Source organism: Halictus rubicundus, chromosome 11 (genome assembly GCF_050948215.1).
Source record: "Halictus rubicundus isolate RS-2024b chromosome 11, iyHalRubi1_principal, whole genome shotgun sequence".
Classification (NCBI taxonomy): Eukaryota; Metazoa; Arthropoda; class Insecta; order Hymenoptera; family Halictidae; genus Halictus; species Halictus rubicundus.
The window spans coordinates 2608587-2633423 of record NC_135159.1 but is presented as its reverse complement, the minus strand read 5'-3'; the positions used below and the strand labels follow the sequence as shown (position 1 = coordinate 2633423).

Here is a 24837-nt window from a genome sequence, read left to right as displayed (position 1 = left end):
CAATTGATTCTATTTGACTCAAAAACATTTTTTTTCTATCGTTCAAAAGAGTACACCTTACTAGAACAATATTTAGACAATGGACTTGGACTCTGCCTACATTGGTAATTATCAGAATAAAGATAAAGGACGAATGAGATTTTTTTTAAAGAATTCTGAAACGAATATGTATTTTCATGGTGTAGAACCTCTGCTCGATGACTGGTTAGAGGATCTTCGAACGGTCATTAAACAAGAAGAGAGCCTCGTTAGAAACAACGATAAATTTTACATGCCTTTTGTAGGTAATTATTAATGGCTATTCCCTAAGCAATAAATGGATTGCACGTTTCCTTATGTTATGAATTTAATTATTTGCGTAGCGATACCGGCTCCGATCGTCAGCGCAATTTTTCAAATAACAGAGCATTTAGATTTGAGTCCAGATGTCAGATACATTACCATTCACTTGTACGATAGATTCATGTGCAATTATTTTTGGGAAGTGTATAAAGCTGTGTCCATTTACCATACAAAAGATTCTTGGGCAGAAGTCTGCAAAAGGATCTCCAGCCAATCGAAATTGTATCTCATATCTTGCTTGCAGTTGGCTAGCAAGATGGATTCATATTCTAAGAATTTGGGTGTTTCTCAAGTATGTGTAGTATACTCTTTTATATGCATACAGAGGGTGCCTTTGAACATTTTAAAGCATATACATATTTCCTTTAGGTACATCATATTTTAAGGTGGATAGATAAAAAGTCTGACTATAGCCAGAGCATTATTTTCTCAACAGAATTTAAAGTATTTCAAATGGTAGGATTCAAAATACCATTTTGTACTCCGCTAAACTGTGTAGAAGTGCTTCTAGCTGCAACAGGTTTGAGAAACATGCCTAAAATGCAGGATATAACTATAAGTTTATTGGATTTAGTTTATCTACAGGTACAAATTAATTATTGTTTCCTATATGTATATTGTTATTGCATAATTAATAACAGAAGAATGGATCTGTTTGTAGAGAGAAAAGTTGTATTCTCATCTACAGTGCTTGATTCAAGGGCAAACAGCGAAGACTAACCAGGACAAGAGAAATCTCATGACTTTAGAATCAAATGCATTATTTCTAGGAGCATCCATTGTCCTCTGTGCAACATTCTTTACCTATATAGAAGCTCAAACAGCGAAAATCATCGCTTCGAAATTATCAAAGTTGGTGGATATAGAATTGGATAACATATGGGACATGGCTAACATTCTTCTCGTATTGGCAATTCAAGAATAAATATATTTTGTTGTATAAATGTGTTCAGTCTATAAACTCCTGTTTACTCATACAAATATACTTGCGCGAGAAATTCTGGCCAGAATTGACAGACGAATAACTGTAAGCGGGCTTTGTATAGAAAATAATTCTCATTACTAAACGCTTTCGTTTCCTGCAGAACTAACAATTCAAATCATCCACTGCAATTGTGGCCTCTTTTTTCGTTTACAATTAATAATACATCATAAAGCGCATTCTTCCCAAATTAAGAAATTTCATCCAGAAAATATTGAAACATTATTTTTTATTCAGACGTGAATGACTCTTGCCGCTTTTTCCATAAGACACAATGCAAATTTCGGCAAGAATCACATCTGCTCTTCCTTAAAGGATCCGTACAGCGGTAAATACCTCAAACCGTTGGTTAAATTTACCGACAAATCACTTCGGATGTCTGTCGCTAGATGGCGCCGGTATCAACATGCCGATGTTACCATCGGGGTAACACGGGATGTACGGGCAGATGCTTCCTGCCGGAAATTACATGGTGTCTTACGAGGAAAGCTGTAAGAATCATATTCGCTATTTTAAAAAACAATATTTCAATGCTTTCCCGTTCAAATTTTCGAATGTTTAAATAATTAAATTAAAGTTGAATGAATGCACTTTATGCTAGATGTTTCGTAATTTGAAAATAGTTACGAGGTCGCATTGAAAATTTAATAATAACGGTTGATTATCCCACAGAACGGATACTGGAATGATTTTTGCCGGAATCTGTATTGTGTCTTACAATAAAAACGGCAGGAATGGTTAAGAACTATATACAGGCAAAATGAAACTGCACAACACTATAAAGCGAACTTCCATTATAAGAAAAGTTATTTGAAAAACGAAAAATTTCCCCACAATTTGCAATGATCTGTGAGGGAGAAAATGGCGCGCGAGGGGCTCCACCCACAGACACCCCTGGTTTGTGTGATCGATAGATCATTCAACATTGATTTGCAAATATAATATCGTAAATACCAAATGTGACAGCGTAAGTATTTCGCATCAACTTTACGCGAACACATTCAATTCCTTACGTTCAATGCTTCCCATGAATGGAACGAAAATAATTATCTGGCGCCATTTAAAATGTATAAGCGAAGACCTCAAAATGGCCACCAGATGACCTTAAAAATTGGACAAGAAGCTGCCTCCGTGGAATTTTAGGTTATCGTGACGAAAAATCCCATATATTCCGAGGTACCAAAAATCTATGATCATTATTCGTTATGATACTTATGCAGACTGGCAAGCACTCTATACATGTCTCCCTCTCTCTCTCTTTCTCTCTCCCTCTCGCAGAGCATTCATACTATGTATGCTTTCGACTATGGTGCAGAGAATGATTCTGATTCATCGAAAAAAGTATCGCACGGCGAAAACGTGTAAAGCATAAACGGAAAAATCGAGTTCGAGGAAAAAGTGTTTTCTTTTAGTTGGACTCGGCTGGGGTCGGGGATCTCGTACACTCGTAGATCGTGCATGTGAACAGTTTACACACATATGTATAGAAAAGAGAATAGTGTGCACGATTTACCAGAAATCCGCTGTCCGGAACAAAGTGAACGATACACATCATTTGATGCCTGTTTCACGTTTCACCAAGGGACGTAAACGCATGAAAACATTTCCACCGTGAAGAAAGCATACGGCATCCAGTTTCCATTAGCTCGGCCATCGCTCGAAAGAGGCGCCTTCGACGAGCGTTGACACGGACACAGAATCCTATCAGGATGAACCACCGTAATCCTTACTAACGATGTCGTTTAATTGCCATGCATGTTCACCGGTATTCCTATTAATGCACGTTCGAACAGTACCGTTGTCGATTCGGAAGGATGTTCGCCGAACTACGTAAAAAATTGTACGAGCGCATATGATTCATAAGAAAACCCATGCCAAAGTCGACCGTTTCAGGTACGTCATCTTCGCCTAATCGAAAACAAGATACAAACAGAAAGAAAACATCGTAACTCTCCGCGGACCGATCCATATACTGTCGTTTCGCTATTTGTCCGACCATTAACAACTTATCCTATTAATTCTGTAAACAATAGGCGTCTTATACCCGAGATAAACGTTCTTATTTCAAGTGAATTGTTTGAAGGGTCACATACGGAATTCAGTGCACTCTGAGATGTTAGAAGTTGGTCTGAGGGTGGTCCGTGGACGAGATTGGAATTGGGATGACCAAGACGGTGGAGAGGGCCATGCTGGAACCGTTGTAGAAATTGGCAAACCGCCTTCCTCTGGGAATTCGGTTTCAAGTCCCAATCCCTTGGAGAGAACTCCGGACAAAACGGTCATAGTTGAGTGGGACCATGGCTCCAGAAGTAATTACAGAATCGGATACCAAGGAGCTTACGATCTACTGGTGTTCGACAACGCAGCCACCGGCGTTAAACATGCCAACATTATCTGTGATGGATGTAAAAGACACGGGATAATTGGTATCAGATGGAAGTGTGCCCAGTGCTCTGATTACGATCTGTGCACTCAGTGTTACATGGCCGACGTGCACGACTTGAGTCACACGTTCCAAAGATTTCAGACGGCTAACTCCGTCGGGTTGGTCCTTTAGATATTATTCAAACTATTTCGTAATAAATAGCAGGATTAATTTATAATGGATTTCATAGGGTCCAACTAACTCAGAGAACAGGCTGTACTAAAATACCTTTGAAGGGGATATTTATGGGGGCTAAGGTTGTTCGTGGTCCAGACTGGGAATGGGGAAATCAAGACGGTGGAACAGGTACTATAAGCTTTCTACTGGACCAGAAAGTTCCATGATTCTATCGATTTGCTTGATATTTCAGGAAAAACTGGTAGAGTCATGGAAATACGTGGCTGGGACAATGAAAGCAGTCGATCTGTGGCGACTGTGACTTGGTCCACGGGGAGCACAAACGTGTACAGACTCGGGTACAAGGGTTGCGTGGATTTGAGTTACGTAGAGGAAGCCACGAGCGGCATGTACTACAAAGAGCATCTTCCAATCCTTGGTCAACCCGTAATGACCGTGTCCGAGAACGGGAGCAGTTCGACACCAACAAGGAATACCATTCCTTGCATTATGTCTAGTCCGTGTCACTCGACGTTCAACGTTGGGGATAAAATCAAAGTATTGGTCGACGTGGAAACATTGAAAGAGATGCAGGAAGGCCACGGTGGTTGGAATCCACGTATGGCCGAGTATATAGGGAAGGTATAGAACCGATGAAAATATATTCCGCGTTTAGAGTTCGATTCGACCGCCTAATTTCTGTGATTGCACGTTCAGGTTGGCAAGGTCCACCGGATCACAGACAAAGGAGACGTTCGCGTGCAGTTCGAGGAATGCAACAATAGATGGACTTTTCATCCGGCAGCGCTGACAAAGGTCACGTGTAAAGACACATTCTCCCTGGGCGACATAGTTCGAGTGAAAACCGATTTGTCCGCCGTGAAGCTTTACCAACGAGGTCACGGCGAATGGATAGACGTTATGAAGAACGCCCTCGGGAAAACGGGGAAAGTGATCAAGATATACTCCGACGGGGATTTACGAGTAGCCTTGGATGGTCACACGTGGACGTACAACCCGCTGAGCGTCACTCTCGTTCCCCCGGGAACCGAGATTGCATCCGGTCCGGATGAAGCGGGCAGGAGCAGGGACTGGTCGAGTATGTCTGACTCCACGATCGCTTTCGGTCGTGGCTCTTGCTAATTTTAATCGATTGGCTTTCTGATTGATGATTTCTTCAGGCGAGGGTGTGGACACAGAGGTCGAGAAATTATTGAGGGACGCGGTTAGGGGAGAGGCTGCGGTGTCCGCCGTTCAGGAATTCCTGAAGAAATACCCTGGCAGAGTGGACGCGAGGGCCGGCGGTCCCGGTGGCGGAAAAAAGACTTGTCTGCAGGTCGCAGCGCATCAAGGACAACGGGATCTCTGTATCCTTCTCCTGGATGCCTGTGCATCGTTGCGTGCAGTGGACGAGGACGGAGACACGCCTCTTCATTACGCTGCATTTGGGTTTGTGGGAAACGCAACGATCGAACTAACAACGTCCACGCGACGAACACCAATTGAAAAACCATGTGTTTTCATTGCGCAGCAACCAGCCAGAGATCATGGAGTTACTGTTGTCGCGCGGTGCACCGATCAACGCCGTGAATAACGGCAAGTGCAGCGCGCTGCACGTCGCCGTCAACAAGAAACACGCGCAGTGCGTGAAAGTTCTGTTACGCCATCACTGTGACGTTAATCTGCAAGATTCGTACGGGGACACCGCATTGCACGACGCCGTCGGCAAGGACGCTATAGGGAAAGATGCCCTGGATATCATCGACGCGCTCTGCTCCTGCGAAACGGTTGACTTCACCTTAAAGAACAAGCGAGGATTCAACGTGGTGCATCATGCAGCCTTGAAGGGCAATGCTCAGTACGTATGTGTTGCTGTATGCAATACGTTTGCGAAGCACAAGCAGAATACTTACTTTTTTGCTTGTACAGCGCGACCGAGAAATTGGTGACGCGAGCGAGGCACCTGGTAGACGTGAAGAAAGACGACGGCTTCGCAGCGCTGCACCTTGCGGCCTTGAACGGCCACAGGGATGTTGCGGCAATACTTCTTTCCCCGAATGGCGGTAACGCGAAAGTGGATTTGCGTAACAATCGTCGACAGACGCCGTTGCACTTGGCCACGTCGCAGGGTCACTGGGCTCTGGTGGAGCTACTGGTGCAACACAACGCCGACATCTCTTGCACGGACACCAGCGGCGACACAGTCCTGCATATCGCTGTGGTGAAGAGTCCGAATCAAACGAACGTTGTCCCTACGTCGGAAAATTGTCGAGACTCGCCGCTCATTTATGCTGTGAGTTTTACTACCGTGCTTTTCGGTCGTTTGTGTCCCTCTCTTTTGCTTCAGCGCGGTGCTTTGTTTCAGATATGGCAGAACTTGGCTAGACAGGGCATCAAGACGGAGCTGGCGTTGGCTTGTTTTCTAGTGAGCGTCGACAGCGTCTGCTCTCTTCTGGAGCACGCTAGAAACTCGAAAAGCAAAACGCCTCTGGATCTTCTCGAGATGGATCCTCAACTCGCACCGTACGCTGATCTACTGCGCTGCTACCAGTACCAAAGCCACAGAACCCAGTTAGAGTACGTAGAGTCTAGCCATCGTAGAGCCGCAGTCGAAGCGTGACAGATTTTAATATTTACCTTTTGCCATTAATGCTTTAAATATTTGACGTTCCAACGACTATATATGAAAATAGGGACTGCAATACGTATTCGAGAATTTTTTAGATTTTTTTAAAGCCTGCAACAATAAAAAATAAGGTTGCAGACGGGAGGTTAAACGATACACTGTTTGTGCACCGCAGAATAGAGAATCCTCCCGCGTCGCAGTCTTCTACGTACCAAATAGAGCCCGCGGCGCAGACCGAGACAGTACGCGAGCCTAGGAAGAGCGGGATTTCCGGTACCAGTGAGATTGCCGAGTGCCACGATTGTTTAGGTATAGTAACGAATGTGACCGACGATGGGAACGGGTTTAACCCTAGTAGTAGCATCGCGATCATTAACTGTGCCCATTGCGGCCATGGAATTGCCAAGACGCAGGCGATTCCAGGTAATACGGTGGTAACTTTTCCAATGTTGATGATCGAATCTGAAATAATTATTGACGATGCGTCGCTTAGGTGTGGACGGCCAATCGGCGGCTGGCGAGAACCCCTTGGCGAAGCCGGAGGACAAGGTAAAGGACCCTGCGCTAGAAGATAAGAAGAAAGAAGAGAATCAAGAGAAGGAGAGAGAAAAAGATAAGGATCTGGAGCGACTGCGTTACTTGGAGACCAGGGTAGCCGATCTAGAGGAAGCCAACATGTGCAGCATCTGCATGGAGCGTCGACGCAACGTCGCCTTCCTCTGCGGCCACGGAGCATGCGAACATTGTGCGACTCCGTTGAAAACTTGCCACATGTGTCGCAAAGTAATCACAAAGAAAATCAACTTGTACTAGAGACAATCAATCGACACGTTCAGGGAAAAAACACGCGGGTGGGAGGGAAACCGGATCTTTCCCTGGCGGCGAAAGCGAATTGTTTAGAAGTGTAAAAAGATTAAACACCCAGAACTTCAACTGCCAAAATACACAGCTTTCCTCGATTTCTTTTCTTTTCTTTTTGTTTTTTCTCTTAGTAGTGTGTAAAATATTTGCAAAAGCGTCTTCTTACCGCACCAGCGTCGTGCCATAAAACAAACGAACGGTATCCATGAGCATATCACGAGGCCAATGTAAACATGAGACGCGTGTCGAACTTTATTTTCCAGCTTCGACCTTTGTGTACGAGAAAAGTGTTCAGGTAGACACAGACACACTGTAACGCGTTTTTCTTTATCGCGAGCGACGCTTCGCCTGTTGCAATCCCGTCCATTTTTATCATAATTTTTGAAAATACAAGTATCGTCTAAGAATCTTCATTCGTCTACCTACGGAAACTTACGGAACCTGTTCTTTTGGATGGGCGAGCATGCTTATGGTAGAATTTGTGCGTCGACTATCAAAGGCTTTTCGTACATATCGTACATACCTTTTCACGATACATATTGTATATTGTTAAATATTGTAGAGTACGTGATCGATTTCTATTGTTTTATATGCAATATCAGTGTGACATTAGCGATACCGTAATTCTAACGATACTAAGAGAAATGCGTATGTATACGTACGTCGTAAAGGATATCAACAATGATATCGTCCGTAGCCAAAAGTATGTATAGGTATCGAAAAGGAACTTTACACTTACCGAGTAATTTATAGTCTCTTTGTGATCGAACTATGAAAATAAAAAAGGGTCGTCGAGTACCATTTAAGGATACTCTTTCTTCTTCTTTTTTATTGTATGTACCACGATGAAACGAATAGTTTCCAGTACAAATTTGTAACGAACCAACAAATTTTGTTATCAACGGAAAGAAGCAATGACCAAGCCGGGCGCACGTTACTTTTCCCCATTAAAAATCCATTGCGATCGTAGCGAGAACGTAATGCTTGCGCATTATGGTTTCTTTCAAATGAATTGTACAATTCTTCTCGCCTGTTTCTATTTGTTAGATATAGTCGAGTCCGGACAAACGTAACATTTGTGACGATAACCGACTCGTTGAAAGGACAATGATGGTTTCTTTCGTAATATAATGGTTGTATTGTCGCGAAGTCTGTGTTTGCGCGTAACTACAACAGATTTCTACAGTTTCGCGTGATTCGAGACGCAACTTAAATAAACAACGCCAAAAAAAAAAAAGAAGAAAAAGGAAAAACAACCGGAACTTCGTACAATGTTCAACCGCCTTAAATCATAACACCTCCTTACAAATTACGAGAAAAAACGAAACATATACAGTTTGTGAAATGTACAAAATCTCAGTTCATTCTTTTCGTCTTTTGTTTAAATTTTTTAAATTCGTCATCTTTTTACGCAGATGTTCGTGACCGACTGTACTCCGAACTTGTGCTCAACCGAAATATGATTATCTCGTCTTGTGTCCCTATTTAGAATAACATACCCCTTCTCTCACTGAAAAGGCAAAGTCGGAAACAGCAAATAACAATGTAACAGAGACGCCGAACGGACTGCGTCGCGCTTCAAACGGTACCAAACAGTGTGATTCTTTTTTTCTCCGTACCTTAGCTTAGCAAGCAATCTTATTTATTTTGGTACTCGATAAAATTCAATAATCATATGTTACAATATTGAGCCAGTTTGCAAAACTGTAGCGGTAGTAATGATAATAATAATAATAATAATATAATAATAATAATATAATAATAATAATAGTAATAATATTTTTTTTCTCCTAAGTAACCTAACGCAATATACTATTCATTAGTCGATATTATATTATTTAGTACCCTAGTAAAACTTAAATGAATTTTCGGCGTTGAAGCCATGCGATAGGAGATTATCTAATTCTAACTATAGGACCATTTTATCCGCGTGCTTTGTGTTTATTCCTCATTTCCTTGTCGAAGGGCGAGACGCGGCGTTGGCCGACCTCGGGATACAGGACGACCATGCCATTTTATCGTTTCTTTTTTTTAAGACTCAATTAGTCCGTGTGAAAAATCCAGTCTGTTCTAAAATCATTCTTCTTTTCTTTTCCTTTACACATACGAAAAACTGATATGAGATTGTTGCCACTGGAACCGACCGATCCGTCTCTCACGAGCTCCACTGTATCGATACGCAAAAGCACAATTTTATCTTTTCACTTTTCATCCTTTCTTTGCTCAAAACACGAAGTGCACTTCATTGTATGTACAATAAACGTGACGAGGGTCGATCGATTCCGGGTGACAGCCGCGGGAACGACGAAATCGAACGGGTTTTACTCGACAAAAAGGAAACCCGCCCCCCCCCCCTCCATTCCGGAAGAAGATAATTCAAATCTTGTCGATCGTAGGATCGTTAAACGTTTGTGTTAACATTGCTTTTCTTTCCGTTTCGGAACAGTCTTTCCTGCGATTCATAAAGTGGTTTTTTTTTTCGTGATCGTTTAAAGTTCTACTCGCGTCTACTAAATCTGATTATACACGCCGATAAGTCACCGACACGGGATCGCGGTCCGCTGACCGAACGAACGATCCCTTTTTTTTTTCTTTTCTTAATCCCTTTCCCATGTAATCTCCTGCGCTATCGAGGCATCTATAAGACAGACCGATCATCTACGATCACGCCGTGCGTGACTTTTCCTTCGTTCAATTCAGAATTTCTGCTGTTTGTTCTACGATCGAATAGAATGGACGCGCGGCGCGCGTGCTGTAGTCGCGCCGGGTGTGTCCGTTCGTCGAGTGCAATTATTGTCAGCTACGATCGAGTCCTGAGTATAGTCGAACACTGTTCTCGCGAATAGGGTTCAATCACTTTTACATAACGACCTCGCACTCTCCGCTATTATAGTTGACCGCGAACGGTGCGGCATCGGGCGAGAATCTCGCTTCCGCTAATATTACAATTTCTATAATTATAATCGTGCCTAGGCATGCACGGATCCCGTCGCGTTAATATTGCTAAATTTCGTCGGTTTCGTGAGTCTCGAGGTGCCGTTTGCGAACTATACAATCTAACGTGGCCAAGCGTATGCGTCCGCTTGGACCATCCGAAGGTGCATCAATCTCGTCGTCGTCAGGGTGACGTACAATATCATGACGTATGTCTCTCCCCTCTCAACATCTTCGGCGTTTCTCTACGGTAAAACACTCGAATTCAACGAACGAGCCACCTTTCCCGAATTCAATTTTCATCGCGTATGATCCAAACATATGAAACGACTACATAACAAACTACCGCGATCGACAAGCGTGAAACCAACCCCCGGAAAGTTAACATACAATTATCATCAGCGAGAAAAATCAAAATGCTAACACGAACGCGCGCGCGCGAACCATTGTGCACAGTAAACAACACCGCCACACGTTCCTGAATAATCTCGACTTCTACAAAAATATAAGTTTGTACAAACTTCCGGAGCATCTAAGTATCATCGAATACCAATTGCCTCTCGAGTGGAATGGTGTCACGCATGCCGCACACAGTGTGTAAACAAGATAATGGAACAGCTCTCGACTCTCGAGGTACTCTCGGTGCGCGTGTCCGATGCGAAAACAACACAGGCGCGAAAGCGATCGAGTCTCCTGGGCCTCATCGATTATTAAATAAATCGGTGCGCGCGATTAGTTAACAAAAAAAAAAAAAAACGAACGAACGAACGAGAAACAAACAAACAAACCGATTGCATTTACGACGAAGAAGAAAAACTAGCGTTGCCGACGATTCGGCGAATTCAAGCAACGACCGGCTCCGGGCTGCACGGCTGCAGCTCAGGCTCGTTCTGCGGCTCTGTCGTGTTCGTGGTTGCGGTGCTCGACGTGTTTGGATCGTGGTTTGGATCTGGATCAGGCGTCACAGCCGCCCACTGGGTCGTGTACGGCGCTGCTTTCGCCTGGCGTCTGGCCTTCTTCCTGGCCCGTAGTTCTTCCATCACCAAGCGCAGGCGTCTCATCTTCCCCTTCATTACCTCGTTCTCTTTCGACAGCTCCTCTGTTGGAGAAATCAATCCGGTTGCAATAAACGAAGAGCACAACATCTCGAAGAGGACCGTACCCCATGTGATCTCTGATCGTGCGATCAGAGACGCTTATGGCTTACGATTCTCTCTGATATCACCCCCCCCCCCCCGGGTGAAATGCGTTCAATGCTAGAAAGAGTCTTCCGATTCTTGCAATTGATCCGAACAATTTTTATTTTGCATAAAGATCAGCAGTCTACTTGTGTCTTACAATTTGCTTTAAGAATCTGCTGAATATGTATGTTGTTAATTCCCATCAAATTGAAACAAAATTCTGTGTTATCGTAGTCAATATTTAGACATTGGAGAAAAAGTTCAATGCTAGAAAGAGTCTTCCGATTCTTGCAATTGATCCGAACAATTTTTATTTTGCATAAAGATCAGCAGTCTACTTGTGTCTTACAATTTGCTTTAAGAATCTGCTGAATATGTATGTTGTTAATTCCCACCGAATTGAAACAAAATTCTGTGTTATCGTAGTCAATATTTAGCCATTGGAGAATACGCGGGAATACAGTAAATATAAAATTTCCTCTTTCCCCAGTAAATTATAAACGTCAAAGATGTGGTAATCATTGTGCTGTTAGAGTTCTCGCGTGAGTTGGACAAACTGAATATCTCCGTTGTAGAATGTAGAATATGCAACGGTAATAATTTCGGTTCAGTTACTGTCTACCAGGGGGTGGTATCCTGCGAGATACAATACCGGTGGAGTATCCGGATGTGGATGAGTCGTGACACCCAATAGGTGTCGAAGTACCGTTCACAGTGGTTGTTGTTCCAGTGGAGGACGGAGACGTCGAGGACTGTTGACGGCCACTGGAATGCCTGTGGTGATGCCTGTAATAGCCCGCGGTGGCGGCTGGTTTCGCGCAGAGCAAATCATTCAGAATGTGAATGATGGTACTTATGTCTCGTTTCGGGCGTCCGTGCCCATCCTGGAGTGCCGGGTTCAAGGTGCCGCTGAACGTACCCGAGTACACGCTCTTTCCATGGTGGTGCATACTCTCGATTATTGCACCTTGCCTGCGTCTCGCGTTCTCCTGTGCTCGAACAACAACGTTCTTGTTAGTTATCTGGCAAAGAGGACTAGCGCCACGATTTAAAGCAACTGATCATTAATGATAGTCCAATCGCACGAACATGCTCTCTAATCGAATAATAATCGTGAAAAATTTGATATGTTAACAATACCGCGGTAGCGAAGTCTCAAATAAACAAGATATGTGTTGCATTTAAGAACCTAAGAGACTCTCGATGTACGCAGAGTGTTTCATAAAATACAACAACATTCTGAGAATTCTGGGGAACTGTGGAGTCTCTTAGGACCCCGACGCAGACCGTTGCTCTAAATAAATACGAGATAGTGGTATACACAGGGGGAACTGGCATCGGTAACAGTGTATACCTCTGCGAGGTCGACCCGCGAGGTGAGTACCTCAGAGGAGAGCTGCTTCAGTTTCTGCGTTAGGTTGCGGGAGGCTTCGGCGAGCGCCCTGGTGTCGAGGACCGCGGCTTTCGTGCTCTGCTTCGGTAAGGGGGAGGTAGGGCTTTGTGGGCTGGTGTCCCCGTTGTCGACGCCGCCGTTACTCCTCGATGGGGAGTCGTCGGTGGTGTTGGTGGACTGTTGGCTATGGTGGTGAGCTGTGCAGAGCTTTTTCCTCGGCGGTGTGATCTCGTAGGGCACCCTATCCGGGCATCCGTGACCGGTGGAGGTAGATTGTTGCGTGTGGTCCACAGTGGCGGACGATTGTGAGGTGTTCAGGGTGGTCACGGCTGGCTTGTTCCTGTTGTGATGATGATGGTGGTGGTGATGATGGTGATGGTGGTGACTGTGGTGGTGGTAATGGTAAAGAGAGCAGGTCTGACGCGCCACGGTGTTCCCGTTGGTCGACGCGGGGCTGTTATTGCTACCGGTGCGAGTTGCACTGGCAACTTGCGTCTGCCCGCCGCAGAATGACGAATGCGTGGGACTAACCGAGGACTGAGTCGAGTAGGAGGACGAGGACGAAGAGACCGAGGAGGCGGTGGTCGCTCGACTCGAGCAAACCGGACTGGTGGTCGTGGTGGCTGTCGCCAGGCTGGCGGCCGCTTGCATCGCTGACACCAGGCTGCTGATCAGAGACGACGTCCTCCTGGCCGAGGTACCATTCTGCAGCTTCGTCGAGGCGCTGCTGGCCGAACGACTCGCCAGGACCGTTGACCGTCTACTCTGTAGCGATGTCGAGACGTGGCTCGAGGGTACATTCGACCCGTTCGAACTGCCAATCGTTAAACCGGTACTGTTTCCGGTGGACTGATTAGTGGTGGGTGATGCTGGCGTCACTGTCGACAATTGCAGCTGTATCAGCATCATGTCGTCTCCCAGTCGCATCGTCAGGTTTAGGGGTGCCTTTCCGGACAGGAAGTCGTTCACCTGGGAATCGTTCAGGCTCTCCAATGCTTGCATCACGCTCTGCTCCGGTCGTTGCGCCTGGAAACATTTATGCTAATTAATCCCAACGCGTCCGTAATCGACTTTTTCTTGTAGTACATAATAATCTACATATACGCGGCGATCGATGATTCATTCGATATTCCTAGACCCCGATATCCCTGTATCACGGTTACGACAACACACCCTATCGAATGCTAAGAAGAAGAAACCCTATACTATATTCGTACAGCATGAACGAAGACCGGATTAGTAGCTCCTTTTAAAAAGATTCTTTTCTAGCACGCAGCTGGGGTATTGGAAGAAGCTATTGATGAATCGTGGACAGGGTTGAAAGAGCCTTGTCTCTGGTTCGTAAAAGGTCTGAACATCGCGCCAATAACGGTCCTTTTTCTCCGGGGCACGGACTCTATTCATCCACCGGGCAAGATGATGAGCTCGGGAATCGATCAGCCGACGACGAGAGATGGAAACGCGAGAAGACCTGCAGAAGAGAGGAAACCTCGCGGAACCACGGCTCAGACCCTCGCCGCGCCGCGCCTAGCCGCGGCTAGCCTATCCCTCGGTACACCTAACGGACTTCCTTTCGCTCCTGACGGTCATCAGTATATTCGGTAATTCGATTTGGCTGCACACGCGTCCGTTTCGCCTCGCCTCGCCTCGCGTCGCGTCGCGCGTCGGGGAATCTGGGCTTCGGTGAATGGACCTGCGACAACGGTTGACCCGCTTCGGCCATGTAATGCTTCCTTAACCCTCTCGAACCCGAACAGCGCCCGTACACGGCCTCAAAGAGTCGGCGGCCCAGGTGCGATGCCCAGATACCCACGAAAATATTCCTACGCAAGGATCCATTCTATCCGATTCGAATTTACCGGTGGACCACCGTGTATCTTCTACTCTACCGTGCACGTCATACTACCCAGGCTTGGGCACATTTCGTTTGGAACATAATCAAACATAACAATTTGAATTAACAAACGCTTGCCTTCAAAAATTGTTCATGCTTTAATCCTCTCCTTGTTTATTCCGAGTATACTGATCATGGAGAGATGGTGATCTTTTGTTTAACCTCTTTGCTCTCGACCAATTGCTACATTTAATACGCCGCTAAACGTTTAAGTGTGGTGCCAGTACAAACACTCGATTTTATATGAACAGAATGAAAAAGGTCATGTGTAACGAAAACACTTTGGATTAGACGTAACGTTCTAATTTTGGAGTCACAGTAACTTCGAGTGCAAAGCGTTAATGACGAGTATACTCTCTTCTGCTATTTATAATAAAATTTCGGTAATACAAGAGACATATAATGAACGTGTAATGAGCTAAACATTAATAAAGAAAACGCAACAAGTTAGTAATCATCAGAACTTGTAGTTCCTTCTTTTAAAGAATATCTACGAAAATGTGCGAATAAACTAACGCGTAATTATTTTAAAATAACATTTACCCAAACAAGATAACATCGTTTGAATAATGCCCAAGTCTGGTTTTCCCTTTTCACGTACACTGTCGCTCAAAAGTATGCGGACACTTTCTCAGTCGTGATAAACTGAATCTGAAAATAGTTACGTGTTAGCGAATATTCATCGGACATCGCTGCGTTAAGAAATAATTTCAAAATGTACATCCTTTTGAATAAATTTGAAGAATAATACGAGTAGGTGTACGATCGTACCTCGATATATACGAAAACGATACGGCCGTGGTAATCACTAGCGTCGTCGTTATTTAACGGTTCGATCGTCCTGCGCGGGGATACCCTTTATGCTAAAACGTCGCAATAACAGCGAATTGAATAATCATTGTTGCTTTCGGACACGCTTCCCACAAGTCCTCCCCCAGAGATAATGCGAAGGCGCGAGGTGCGCTGCTTGTTCCTGCCTGCAGAATTTCCATAGAACGATCGATAAAACTTCGTGCCGAGAAAAGCGTTTTCGAGTCGTCGTTTTGCTCTGCCTATCAAACTTTCAACCTATTTAGCAACTTAGTGCCGCGTCGCCTCGGCTACGCCTCCTTCGTCCTCCATCCGCATAGCGATCGATTTTCTTCCGAACCCTTTAACCAAAAAAATATAGCCATACCAAATTGGCCGATAACGGAACCTTCAAACGCACATCCTTTTCACCGGTTTTAAAAGGTTCGCCATTTTTGCACTACGCGTGTCGGTAAGGTAGAAAGCGACATTGAAATGGTAAAAAATTTTCCTTCTCTACCAAAACAGAAACTTGTACAAAATTTTAGCCAATTCGAAGCGTGAAGGTTTTCGAAAGTTTAACCCGTCCGTGTTGCGAAATTTTGTAGAAAAGTCATACACGGATGAATTAGAAACCTTACCAAATTTTTTCGTATTAAAGTTCCCATTTTGTCCGCTGGTCGGTAACGTGTCGTTTCAGTTTCGACAACCCACCGAACGAGAGCGGTGGCGTACACGAATGATTTCACTTTTCGCTTCAGTAAAATTGAATTTCACTGTAGAAGATCTCTCATTTCCTCGATAGAATGCGTCATAAGTAATATCGAAGTAAATATTTCCTCTTTTGAGCAACGTACTCCCGCCAATTTCTTATTCTGGGGGATGATTCGTCATGCGCCTCGAATCGTAGCTCCGCTACCCGTTGCGTGATGGACAAAGAAAAAATCTGACGTAACATAGTACCGGAAACTAAAGCAGCCGAGACGATACGGTGGCCGAGAAACCAAGTGACCCGATGATACACGAACAGCCAACCAGAGTTAACGGCGCTCGCCCGGATCACCATTCTTGTGAGAATTCCTGTTCCGAGCATCCTCCTCGACGGCAAACGGTTTTCTTTGACAACCGCAACCGGGTTGCGATCGCGGACACGAGACAAACGAAATAAGCTCAATCTGGAACATGCGACGTTTGCCCAGCTCTTTCGACGCGATCATTGATCTATATTATCGACCCAATGGTGGGTTCGCCATTAAAACTCGAATTTGACGATGGGAAACTGACTTTCATTTCTGGATTCGCGTATTCGGACCTAGAATTATCAATAAACAAAACATACAAACTCGCAGAAAATATTCGATCGAAATGGTAGACGTGATTGTTGAAAAACCTGGCTTCAGTATTTATTAGAAACGAAGATAAAAATGATAATAAAATTGCAAGTGCACACAGTTCACCTGTATGAATAATTACAACGATAGATGATCGAATATTTTTTTCTGGAGGTATAGAATGAAAATGCAACTTACCAACAGGCCGGTTTCCACGTTCGGCAATAACGTGAGCCGACTGCCATCTTGCAAACGATTTTCCTTGAGAGTTCCCTCTTGCAGTAGCCTGAAACAGATATCGAACAGGTTTCGTTGTATATTTATGCCGATAAGATTGACGATGTTTAATAGCAACAGCTTCTTCTCGCGTTCGTGACAATGGTTAGATAAGACTGGTTCGCATGAGGCGTTGCCCCTTATCGTTCGTAATGCTTCAGGAATTTTCCTTCTAGAGACCCTTCTTCGAAGAGGGACGTGATTCGTGGCGAAGCGGCGCGCCCCGCGGCCAAAATACGTATGCATGAAATTATTGGGAACCCTTTAACAAGTTAAAACGTTATCCGCGATGAGCGTCGTCGAAGTAAGGTGGATGCGTCTCGATGACATTGACGCTGATCGTCCGTGGTAAGCTCGCGGAAAACAAAAGGAGGAACGATGATAACGGAGACGGCACGATCCTTAAGATTAGATCTACCCGATAAAGCGGTACTGTCGCCCGTTGAGAACGGTACGTGGGGGCACGAAGCCGCAAACAGCTCACGAGAAATTGATATTGACTTAGCATGAACCGGAAGTTGCGCAACTTCCTTCCCAAGAAATTTCACCTTCCATTCCGGTAAACTCTCGCAAAATATTTGTAATTGAACACGATCACCGTTCCTCCCCTAACGGTCCCTTTGTTCGTTCCAGACGAGAGAGAGGGAAGAGTGCCTCCGTGCACCGTTAACTTTTACTTTCGATCTTCGACATAAGCTGTTTTCAGTGTAATTCCACATTAAAAATTCCGTGCGTCGAATTATTTCGTAACAATTCTCCCATGAAAGCGACAGTATACAAGCAAAGGACACAGAAGACGAATTCTCGCATGTTCGACGGAGACGGCAATAGATGGCATCGTGTTCACCATCTTGGTTGCCATCGCGTCAGAGATAAAGTAAGGAAGCTGCGTCTTCTCGCGAGTAAAGCGAATGGGCCATAGTCGAATGAAAAATACACGCGTTATGCCAGTTCGTTTTGTCAGCCGGATGTTTTCTATGGAGGATACAGAGAGACGAAGACGCTCACACGAGCGCCGGTGACAAAGACCAGATAAGGAATACAATTTGTCGACACCTATTCGACGCGCAGATCCGATCAGCGTCACGCTATCGTTATAGCGTGTGCGACGGAGAGATAGTCCGGATTATACAACCACAGGGGTAACGGCCGATTCAAATTTATTTACGATGCTTCGTTACCGGTAAAAATAGCACCGATTACCTGCCCACCACACCTTTTCTCGGATCATTACACGAACGGTTCCCGTCAAAGCGTTGGCACACGTTCGAAAGTATCGGGGTGCTAGTCGCCGAAACGATTGCGAAAATCTCGGCATTCCGTCATTAATGTTTGTATGAATCGGTCTTCGATTCCACGAATCGAACATTCATCCCGCGCGACCTCGAACGAAAATAAACGAGGAGGTCGAGGAGTAGGACGAACGGAACCTTGGAAAGGACACGAATGTTGATCACAGTTGGACAAATGTTATTTCGAATAACGAATAAACCCATTTGTTCGCAACGTATTGCTAATAAATCGGTTTGTTCGTTATACTCTTATTCGCGTAGAAAATTATTCGTGATTACAATTCAATTCAGAAGCATACGTCGAGTTCGAATTTTATTCGAATAATTGCCAACTCTGATGCAGTGTCGCCAGATGAGGGGAGGGAGCACGATTTCAGGGGAACAAATGACCTTCTCTCTGTCAGTACCGGAGTATGCACGACAGAGACGAAACGTGTCACGTGATTGGGCCGCGGCGGAAGTGTGGGGATTAGCGCGGTAGAAGGGGAAATTAGAGTGGGGGAATAAGTCTTGACCTGGCGACACTATTCTGATAAAGCGAGGAACCTGAACTATGTAAATTTCGATAGATCAAGTAGTCGATGCACGTATTTCGCAACCAAATTACGAAACAAAAGAGATCTAGCAATTGTTTTCAGGATCGGAACCGGAAATGCAAGGGCGGCAGACTTTCGAAGCTTTTGATATGTCGAACATGGCGCCACTTGACCGACTCGAATGGGCTCAAGATCCATCTTTGCCTTCATCCGACGGGTCTTAAGTCTGTGACTAAACTTGTCACATTTTTCGATTTACATTATCGATATTATGAATTCTGACGCCAGAAAGCCATGCCGAAACATGCTTCAAATTTTTGGCTTTATTTCGCAGAGAATCAAGATAAAGTATAGCTGAATTTGTAGCTGGAGATATTTTCTAGCGCGCTCTACCCTCGATATCATCCAGAAATCTCATCTAATGGCATAAAAATGCTTGGATTCCGAGGTATGCACATCATCAATTTTTGATCTACTTCTAACATTTGTATTACAAAATATATGCATAATCTCGTCAGCTCGTGATCAGCGCGCGCTGCTTTGAACCTTCCTCTTTCGAATGAGCCCTTTCCCAGCGAAAAATAATTTCATATAAAGACAAATAGTTGACACCATAGTTGAAATCATGTTTCGCCTAATTTTATCGGTAACGTTGTCATTCTACCTTATCGCAGATCTGCGGCGACTTGGCCCTTAACGGTTTTTGTGAAGATACCGGCAAACAGGATGCAGATGCACGGCTTTTGTGCTCGCCCAAAAGCGATACGACCGTTTCGCTCAACTCCTGACATTGTAGAAACCCACCTATCGACCTCTGTTTTCCTCGCTAATCGAAAGAACAATCGAACGTTTGCCTACCATTTCCGCAACGATCGCTCGGTAGGTTACCGAGTCGTGGTCTCGCCGATTCTCGGAACCTTATCTCGTTCGAATGAGTCGCAGAAAAACAAGCTTTTCGTTTGAACAAACGAACGGTTTCGTTTTCTGCGCGATCTTCGGACCCTGGCATTAGAACGCGGAAAGGAAAAAGAATAAACGAGCAGCGCGCATATGTATATGTATTGTATATTTTAGGCGCCGAGCCGATATGAATGAGAATGGAGGAGGAAATGAAAGAGGAGGAAGAGAAGACAAGAATAAGCAAAGTCTAAAAACGGATAAATATAAATACATAAAGTAAGATAGGACAGGGACACTCATGGTTAGCCATGCTATAAATATTGTTCTCTGCTTGCTATCGTTCTCGAGGTCAAACCGTCGAGTCGTGTCCGCTTGTTTACTTCAAATTCCACTGCACTGTCCCGTTCTGCTCGAAATGTGGACTCACCGGTTATTGAAAACGCGTTTGTTTTTTAAACTTTACGGTCTACACTAGTTTGAATTTGTCCGGTCGAAGACTCCGAATTTGGAGAATGTAGAAAGTAAACACGCAACACGGCTAATGGCTGCCGGCCGATGTTTTTCTTTACAAGATCAACGAAACTTAACGACAATGGAGAAAAATATCTGCGAAACGTTCTGACACAGTGATTCGTAAATAAATGGGAATTGGACTAACATTTGTCGTGTGTTTCGCAGAGACCTCGATCCGTCGAGACGTACTTGAACCGCCCAAAGGATTCGAACGAATCCCTGACGGATGACCCTCGGTAACAAAAATGCACAAGAAGAAAAAACTGCATTCCTTGTACGTGCAACAAGGATGACTAAGTGGTATAAGATCTGCGATGACACACGCTAAGTAGCGGCACGAAACTGTTACGGTAAGGTTACGCCGCGACCAAACGCAGACTTCTTTTTCTTTTTAAAGGAAACGAAAAAGTCCAACCCGTTGCACGGACGTTTTTCGATTATGACAACTACTGTAAATGCAATTGGAGTGAAATTTACACCAATAGAGGCGTTACAATGCACTTGAGAGCAGAAATATTTCTGTGAGCGAGGTGTAACTTCGAAATGGCGGTTTAACTTATCCACTCCAAGTTAAACACCGTGGAGACATCCAGGTGATGTTTCGCGAAAAGCGTGGCGAATGCAGAAATGTCCATAGTCGGCGGAACGAGCGGTCGGATTTCGTTTAATCAGCGAGTGAAACGGTAAGGAGAATAGCGCGAATCTCTCTCTCCCTCCGAGCACGAAACCCGAAGAATATGTAATTCGAAGGTAGGCGTAGTATGGCAGCGCTGATAAAATGTGGCAATTTTTCTATGTAGCGAAGCGACACTAACACAATCACGCCCTTTAGGTTGCGTCTCTCGCTCGATACGCATGCGTGTCCGAAGAAACCATGGAACGAAACGAGCAGACAGGAGAGGAGAAGAGAAGAGAAGAGAAGAGAAGCGAGACAAAACGCACACCAGCGAACGATCCGTCACACGCACGTGCCGCTTACGCACCGGCCAAGCTGAGAGACACACACATCTACACGTACGAAATAAGCGGTAAGGAACCGGCGCGCGGCGTGTGCTACCTGCGCCCGAAACTGGCCCGGCAGGCACACGAGAAGAAGCAAACGGTGATGGGTCGAGAGTATTCGCTTCTCTTCATTGCAAATTTTAGGAGCAATACTAATCGCGCGAAGACGCAGCGGTTCTCAAGCGGACCGATTCGGTTGTATCTCGATATCGTCCACGAGAACAGGTTCGTGAAATATAATTTAAGAAACCGCTAGCAACAGGTAAATACTCGTACCGAACGATCGTACACTTGGCGTTAAATCAAAGCGAAAATGGTTTCGGATATGCTTAGGGCACGAGTACGATACCAGCGGAGCTGCGATACCAGCGAAAAGAGCGTCGATCAGAGCGGCGCTATTGATGGTCGATTGCTAAGCGTAGCTCTACTCGCCGTTTCAATGTGAACGCTTGCACTATATAGATTTCATACTTTTTATTCCGACTTTTTGCTAGCATCGCAATGTACTCGTACCCTTAGTTAGAGTAGAATAATCCGAAAAATCAACCTCGGCAGAGCACTTTGCGGCCATCGCTACTCGAGATACGCGACCGAGGGTCCAAGAACAGAGAAGAAGGAGTAAGAGGAGGAGGAGGAGACACGAAGAGAAAGAGAGAAAATTCCAGGGATGTATTGCGTACGGGAATAGCCGGCCCCGACGCGACGCGACGACATCGTCTTTTCCATCCAACTGTTTCTGTTTCTTCTTCTACCTCTCACCGCGGAAGGCTGTCACCGTTCCACTTCACGGGAACGCGATTCCCGAGATATTCTACCTACTACACCACCTCCACCACATCCTACTCCCAAGAGTATGGTATGCCAACCTTCCTCTCCACCATGTTTCTCTCGCGTGCTCGCACGAAGGAGGAGGATCACAGTCCGTGCGGTGGCCCCCACGACGCCTACGAATATTATGCCCACTCTCCCTCCCCCTCTCTCTTTCTCTTGCTCGCTTGCTCTTTTGATCGTGTCTGTGCACGATGCTGTGGTGTTCGGTTCTTTCTCTCGCATCTTTCAGACTCTCGGTCGGCACACACAGCAGTATGCACAGCAACGATCGTACACAAGTTCACCTCTACCCAGTCCTTCCTTTTTTCCTCCCTCCTTTCTTCTTTTCTTTTCCTTTCCTTTCTTTACAGAGATACGCAAGCGTGGGGCGAGGTCTGTGCCTAATTCTCCCCTACGCGACGACCGGTTCGTGAGAAAAATTCGAGCACGAAAAGCCAGGCCCCCGGATCCATCCGCATGGACGAGCCGAAGCGTTTCGCATCGATTCGAGGAGGAGATTTTCGAGAACACCGCTCCCCTGGAATCTCGTTTAATTGCGAGAAAAACAAGCAACGAAACAGGCAAGGGGCGCACGATGACGAGATATACATACACACATAGGTGTCTTTCGAGGCGGAGAAGGAGGAGCGGTATTGATATGCATGCGTGCATATGTGTGTGTACACATATACACGCGGTATACAATATGTGTGTACGTAGATTCTACCAACCTTTCACGATGTAGTAAACACATGCGTTCTTTGCCGACCTTCAGTCTCTTCGAGATGATTTTCTTAAGATTTTCGATAGTATCGGTACGGTCAACGGTAAGATCGAACTGGCCGCCGGTGGTCGGCGTGATGCTGATGGTAATTTCGTCGGGCTCGAGGACGGTGGCGGCAACGCAGCCACACCCCGGCTGCGGCGGTGACGACGACAAGGAGGAGGAGGTGGAGGAGGAGGAGGCGGAGGACAACGACGACGACGACAACGACAACGATGACGACGAAGTCGGGGAGGTCGTAGGTAGCGTAGGTGAAGCGGAGGAGGCTCTTATCAAACGCTGACAGCAATATTCCGGTTGCGATGTAGAATAGGACGTCGAGGTGGTCACGGCGGCGGTCGTGCTCGACGATGCACCGGAGGAGGCAGAAACACTCGAGTCGTTGCTGTCTACCCGTACCTTCGATCCCTCGTCGTTCTCGGTTCCCATAGCCGTCGTCACGTCCGACGGCGGACCTGAGCTACCGTCCATTCTGCCACGACAACTGTTACCGACACCTTCGCCGTCGACTCCTCGCACAGCGCGTACTTCTTCCTTTTCCTTTTCGTGTTACAGGGTCTCGGCGCGTCTCCGGCTCACCTACTACTAGAACCGCGTAGAACCGTACGACACGCAACACGCACCCGCACCTGCACCTGTACTCGCCCGCTCGCTCGCTTGCTTCCCGGCGTCCTAGGTTGTCCGAGACGCGCTCGTCCGCGATGCACGAGCGCAATGTCGGGGAAGGTCCAATCACGGTGCCTTCAGGAACGCGCACACCACGAGGAACGACACGCAGAGAGATACGTATAACGACAGGGAGAGGGGAGCAGAGACAGAGAGAAAGAGAATGAAAGAGGACGAGAGACAGCTAGATAAAGGAAGAAAGAGAAACGGGCACGATAAAAAGATAGCCGGAGAAAGGGTGAGGGAGAGGGAGAGGAAGAAAGAGTAAGAAAAAGACGAGAGATTAATCGAGAATTATTATTCAGATTCGAGGAGCGTATCTATCGCGCGATTTAATGCGTCTCGTCTTCGTGAACCTCTGGTATCGAACACTCGAAGGAGAACACCACTTTCTTTATTCGGATCGATCCCACGAGAAATTATCCAAGCTGTAGCGAGAGAGCTCCGACGTGATTGTGTCGCACGGCCACCCGTTTTCTTAGTCACTCTCTACAGGCACACGCGCAGCGCACGCACACACCGACGCTCGACTCTCCCTGTTTCTTTCTTTTCCCTTCTGGCCAGAGTCTGTCTGTGTCTGTACCGTCTTCTTTTATTCTTATCTCGCTTACACGCCCGCGCACCGCAGACAGGGTCCAGCTCCTCTCTCGTCCGTTCGAACCCTGGCGACCTGCGACCGGCAACTGAATACTCGATAGCCCCGGACTTCTCTGCTAGGTTCCCAGACCCGGCCGAGCTTCCTCCGATCGATCAACGGTCAACGAACATGGCGGATCGAAGGCGACCGAGCACCGTGCACCGAGCGCTCTATTCGTGGCCGAGCGACGCGCGCGCGGCCCCGCGGCACCCGGCAAATATTTCGAAAACAAACCGACGAACGGCGGAACACACTGTCTCCCTTGTTGTGCATATTGGAATATTGTATAGATACTAAGCTATCATTGTACAACAGGTATCCGCTCGTTGCACGAAAAATGTTCGCAACGAACGAGATGTCCAATCAATCGCTTAAGATTTTCAATGTGTATGTGCACATACATGTATTATACTTGTATACATATATACAAAGCGTCTCATCTAACCCTGCCACTCCTAATAGCGTTGTCATTTATACAAAAAATTGTATTTGGAGGGGGACACAAGTCAGTGTGGGTGAAGGTTATCTTCAAGGTCATATCCTTCG

The 24837-nt window shown here is 45.8% G+C and overlaps 3 protein-coding genes across 8 annotated transcripts; 2 read left to right on the top strand and 1 right to left on the bottom strand.

The window, feature by feature from the left end:
* Positions 1-32: 32 nt before the first annotated feature.
* On the top strand, positions 33-1643 carry LOC143358570 (cyclin N-terminal domain-containing protein 1). Of its 2 annotated transcripts, XM_076795785.1 has the most exons (5): positions 33-104; positions 186-284; positions 363-634; positions 712-927; positions 1004-1642. In XM_076795785.1, the coding sequence occupies exons 1-5, from the start codon at positions 80-82 to the stop codon at positions 1265-1267; spliced, it is 876 nt and encodes a 291-aa protein (XP_076651900.1). In that variant the 5' UTR covers positions 33-79; the 3' UTR covers positions 1268-1642. The 2 variants fall into 2 exon arrangements, with proteins under 2 accessions (XP_076651900.1, XP_076651899.1); XM_076795784.1 differs by having other exon boundaries at positions 56-284; positions 1004-1643.
* Positions 1644-1838: 195 nt separating this feature from the next.
* Mib2 (E3 ubiquitin-protein ligase mind bomb 2) lies at positions 1839-8590 on the top strand. 3 transcript variants are annotated; one of them, XM_076795773.1, is made up of 11 exons: positions 1839-2500; positions 3408-3868; positions 3940-4055; positions 4120-4508; positions 4584-4965; positions 5048-5315; positions 5398-5724; positions 5796-6159; positions 6232-6443; positions 6668-6915; positions 6986-8590. In XM_076795773.1, exons 2-11 carry the CDS (start codon positions 3438-3440, stop codon positions 7303-7305), a joined length of 3057 nt encoding a protein of 1018 aa, XP_076651888.1. In that variant the 5' UTR covers positions 1839-2500; positions 3408-3437; the 3' UTR covers positions 7306-8590. The 3 variants fall into 3 exon arrangements, with proteins under 3 accessions (XP_076651888.1, XP_076651887.1, XP_076651889.1); XM_076795772.1 differs by lacking the exon at positions 1839-2500 and adding an exon at positions 2517-3217; XM_076795774.1 differs by lacking the exon at positions 1839-2500 and adding an exon at positions 3077-3217 and having other exon boundaries at positions 6668-6801.
* A 785-nt stretch (positions 8591-9375) lies between these two features.
* Positions 9376-24579, bottom strand: LOC143358565 (uncharacterized). Of its 3 annotated transcripts, none has more exons than XM_076795776.1 (5): positions 22936-24579; positions 17074-17161; positions 12823-13887; positions 12121-12457; positions 9376-11386 (listed from the first exon to the last, which is right to left on the bottom strand). In XM_076795776.1, the coding sequence occupies exons 1-5, from the start codon at positions 23457-23459 to the stop codon at positions 11130-11132; spliced, it is 2271 nt and encodes a 756-aa protein (XP_076651891.1). In that variant the 5' UTR covers positions 23460-24579; the 3' UTR covers positions 9376-11129. The 3 variants fall into 3 exon arrangements, with proteins under 3 accessions (XP_076651891.1, XP_076651893.1, XP_076651892.1); XM_076795778.1 differs by having other exon boundaries at positions 12175-12457; positions 22936-24578; XM_076795777.1 differs by having other exon boundaries at positions 12853-13887; positions 22936-24574.
* Positions 24580-24837: the final 258 nt, after the last annotated feature.

Coding starts and splice junctions, on each gene's coding strand:
- Mib2 (XM_076795773.1), top strand. CDS start 3,438: ATGTTAGAAGTTGGTCTGAGGGTGGTCCGTGGACGAGATTGGAATTGG. Junction 4,056..4,119: donor AAATCAAGACGGTGGAACAG/GTACTATAAGCT, acceptor TTGATATTTCAG/GAAAAACTGGTAGAGTCATG. Junction 4,966..5,047: donor CAGGAGCAGGGACTGGTCGA/GTATGTCTGACT, acceptor TGATTTCTTCAG/GCGAGGGTGTGGACACAGAG.
- LOC143358565 (XM_076795776.1), bottom strand. CDS start 23,459: ATGGACGGTAGCTCAGGTCCGCCGTCGGACGTGACGACGGCTATGGGA. Junction 13,888..17,073: donor ACGTGGAAACCGGCCTGTTG/GTAAGTTGCATT, acceptor AAATGTTTCCAG/GCGCAACGACCGGAGCAGAG. Junction 11,387..12,120: donor CACATCCGGATACTCCACCG/GTATTGTATCTC, acceptor TTTCTCCAACAG/AGGAGCTGTCGAAAGAGAAC.
- LOC143358570 (XM_076795784.1), top strand. CDS start 80: ATGGACTTGGACTCTGCCTACATTGGTAATTATCAGAATAAAGATAAA. Junction 285..362: donor ATTTTACATGCCTTTTGTAG/GTAATTATTAAT, acceptor TTATTTGCGTAG/CGATACCGGCTCCGATCGTC. Junction 635..711: donor AGAATTTGGGTGTTTCTCAA/GTATGTGTAGTA, acceptor TATTTCCTTTAG/GTACATCATATTTTAAGGTG.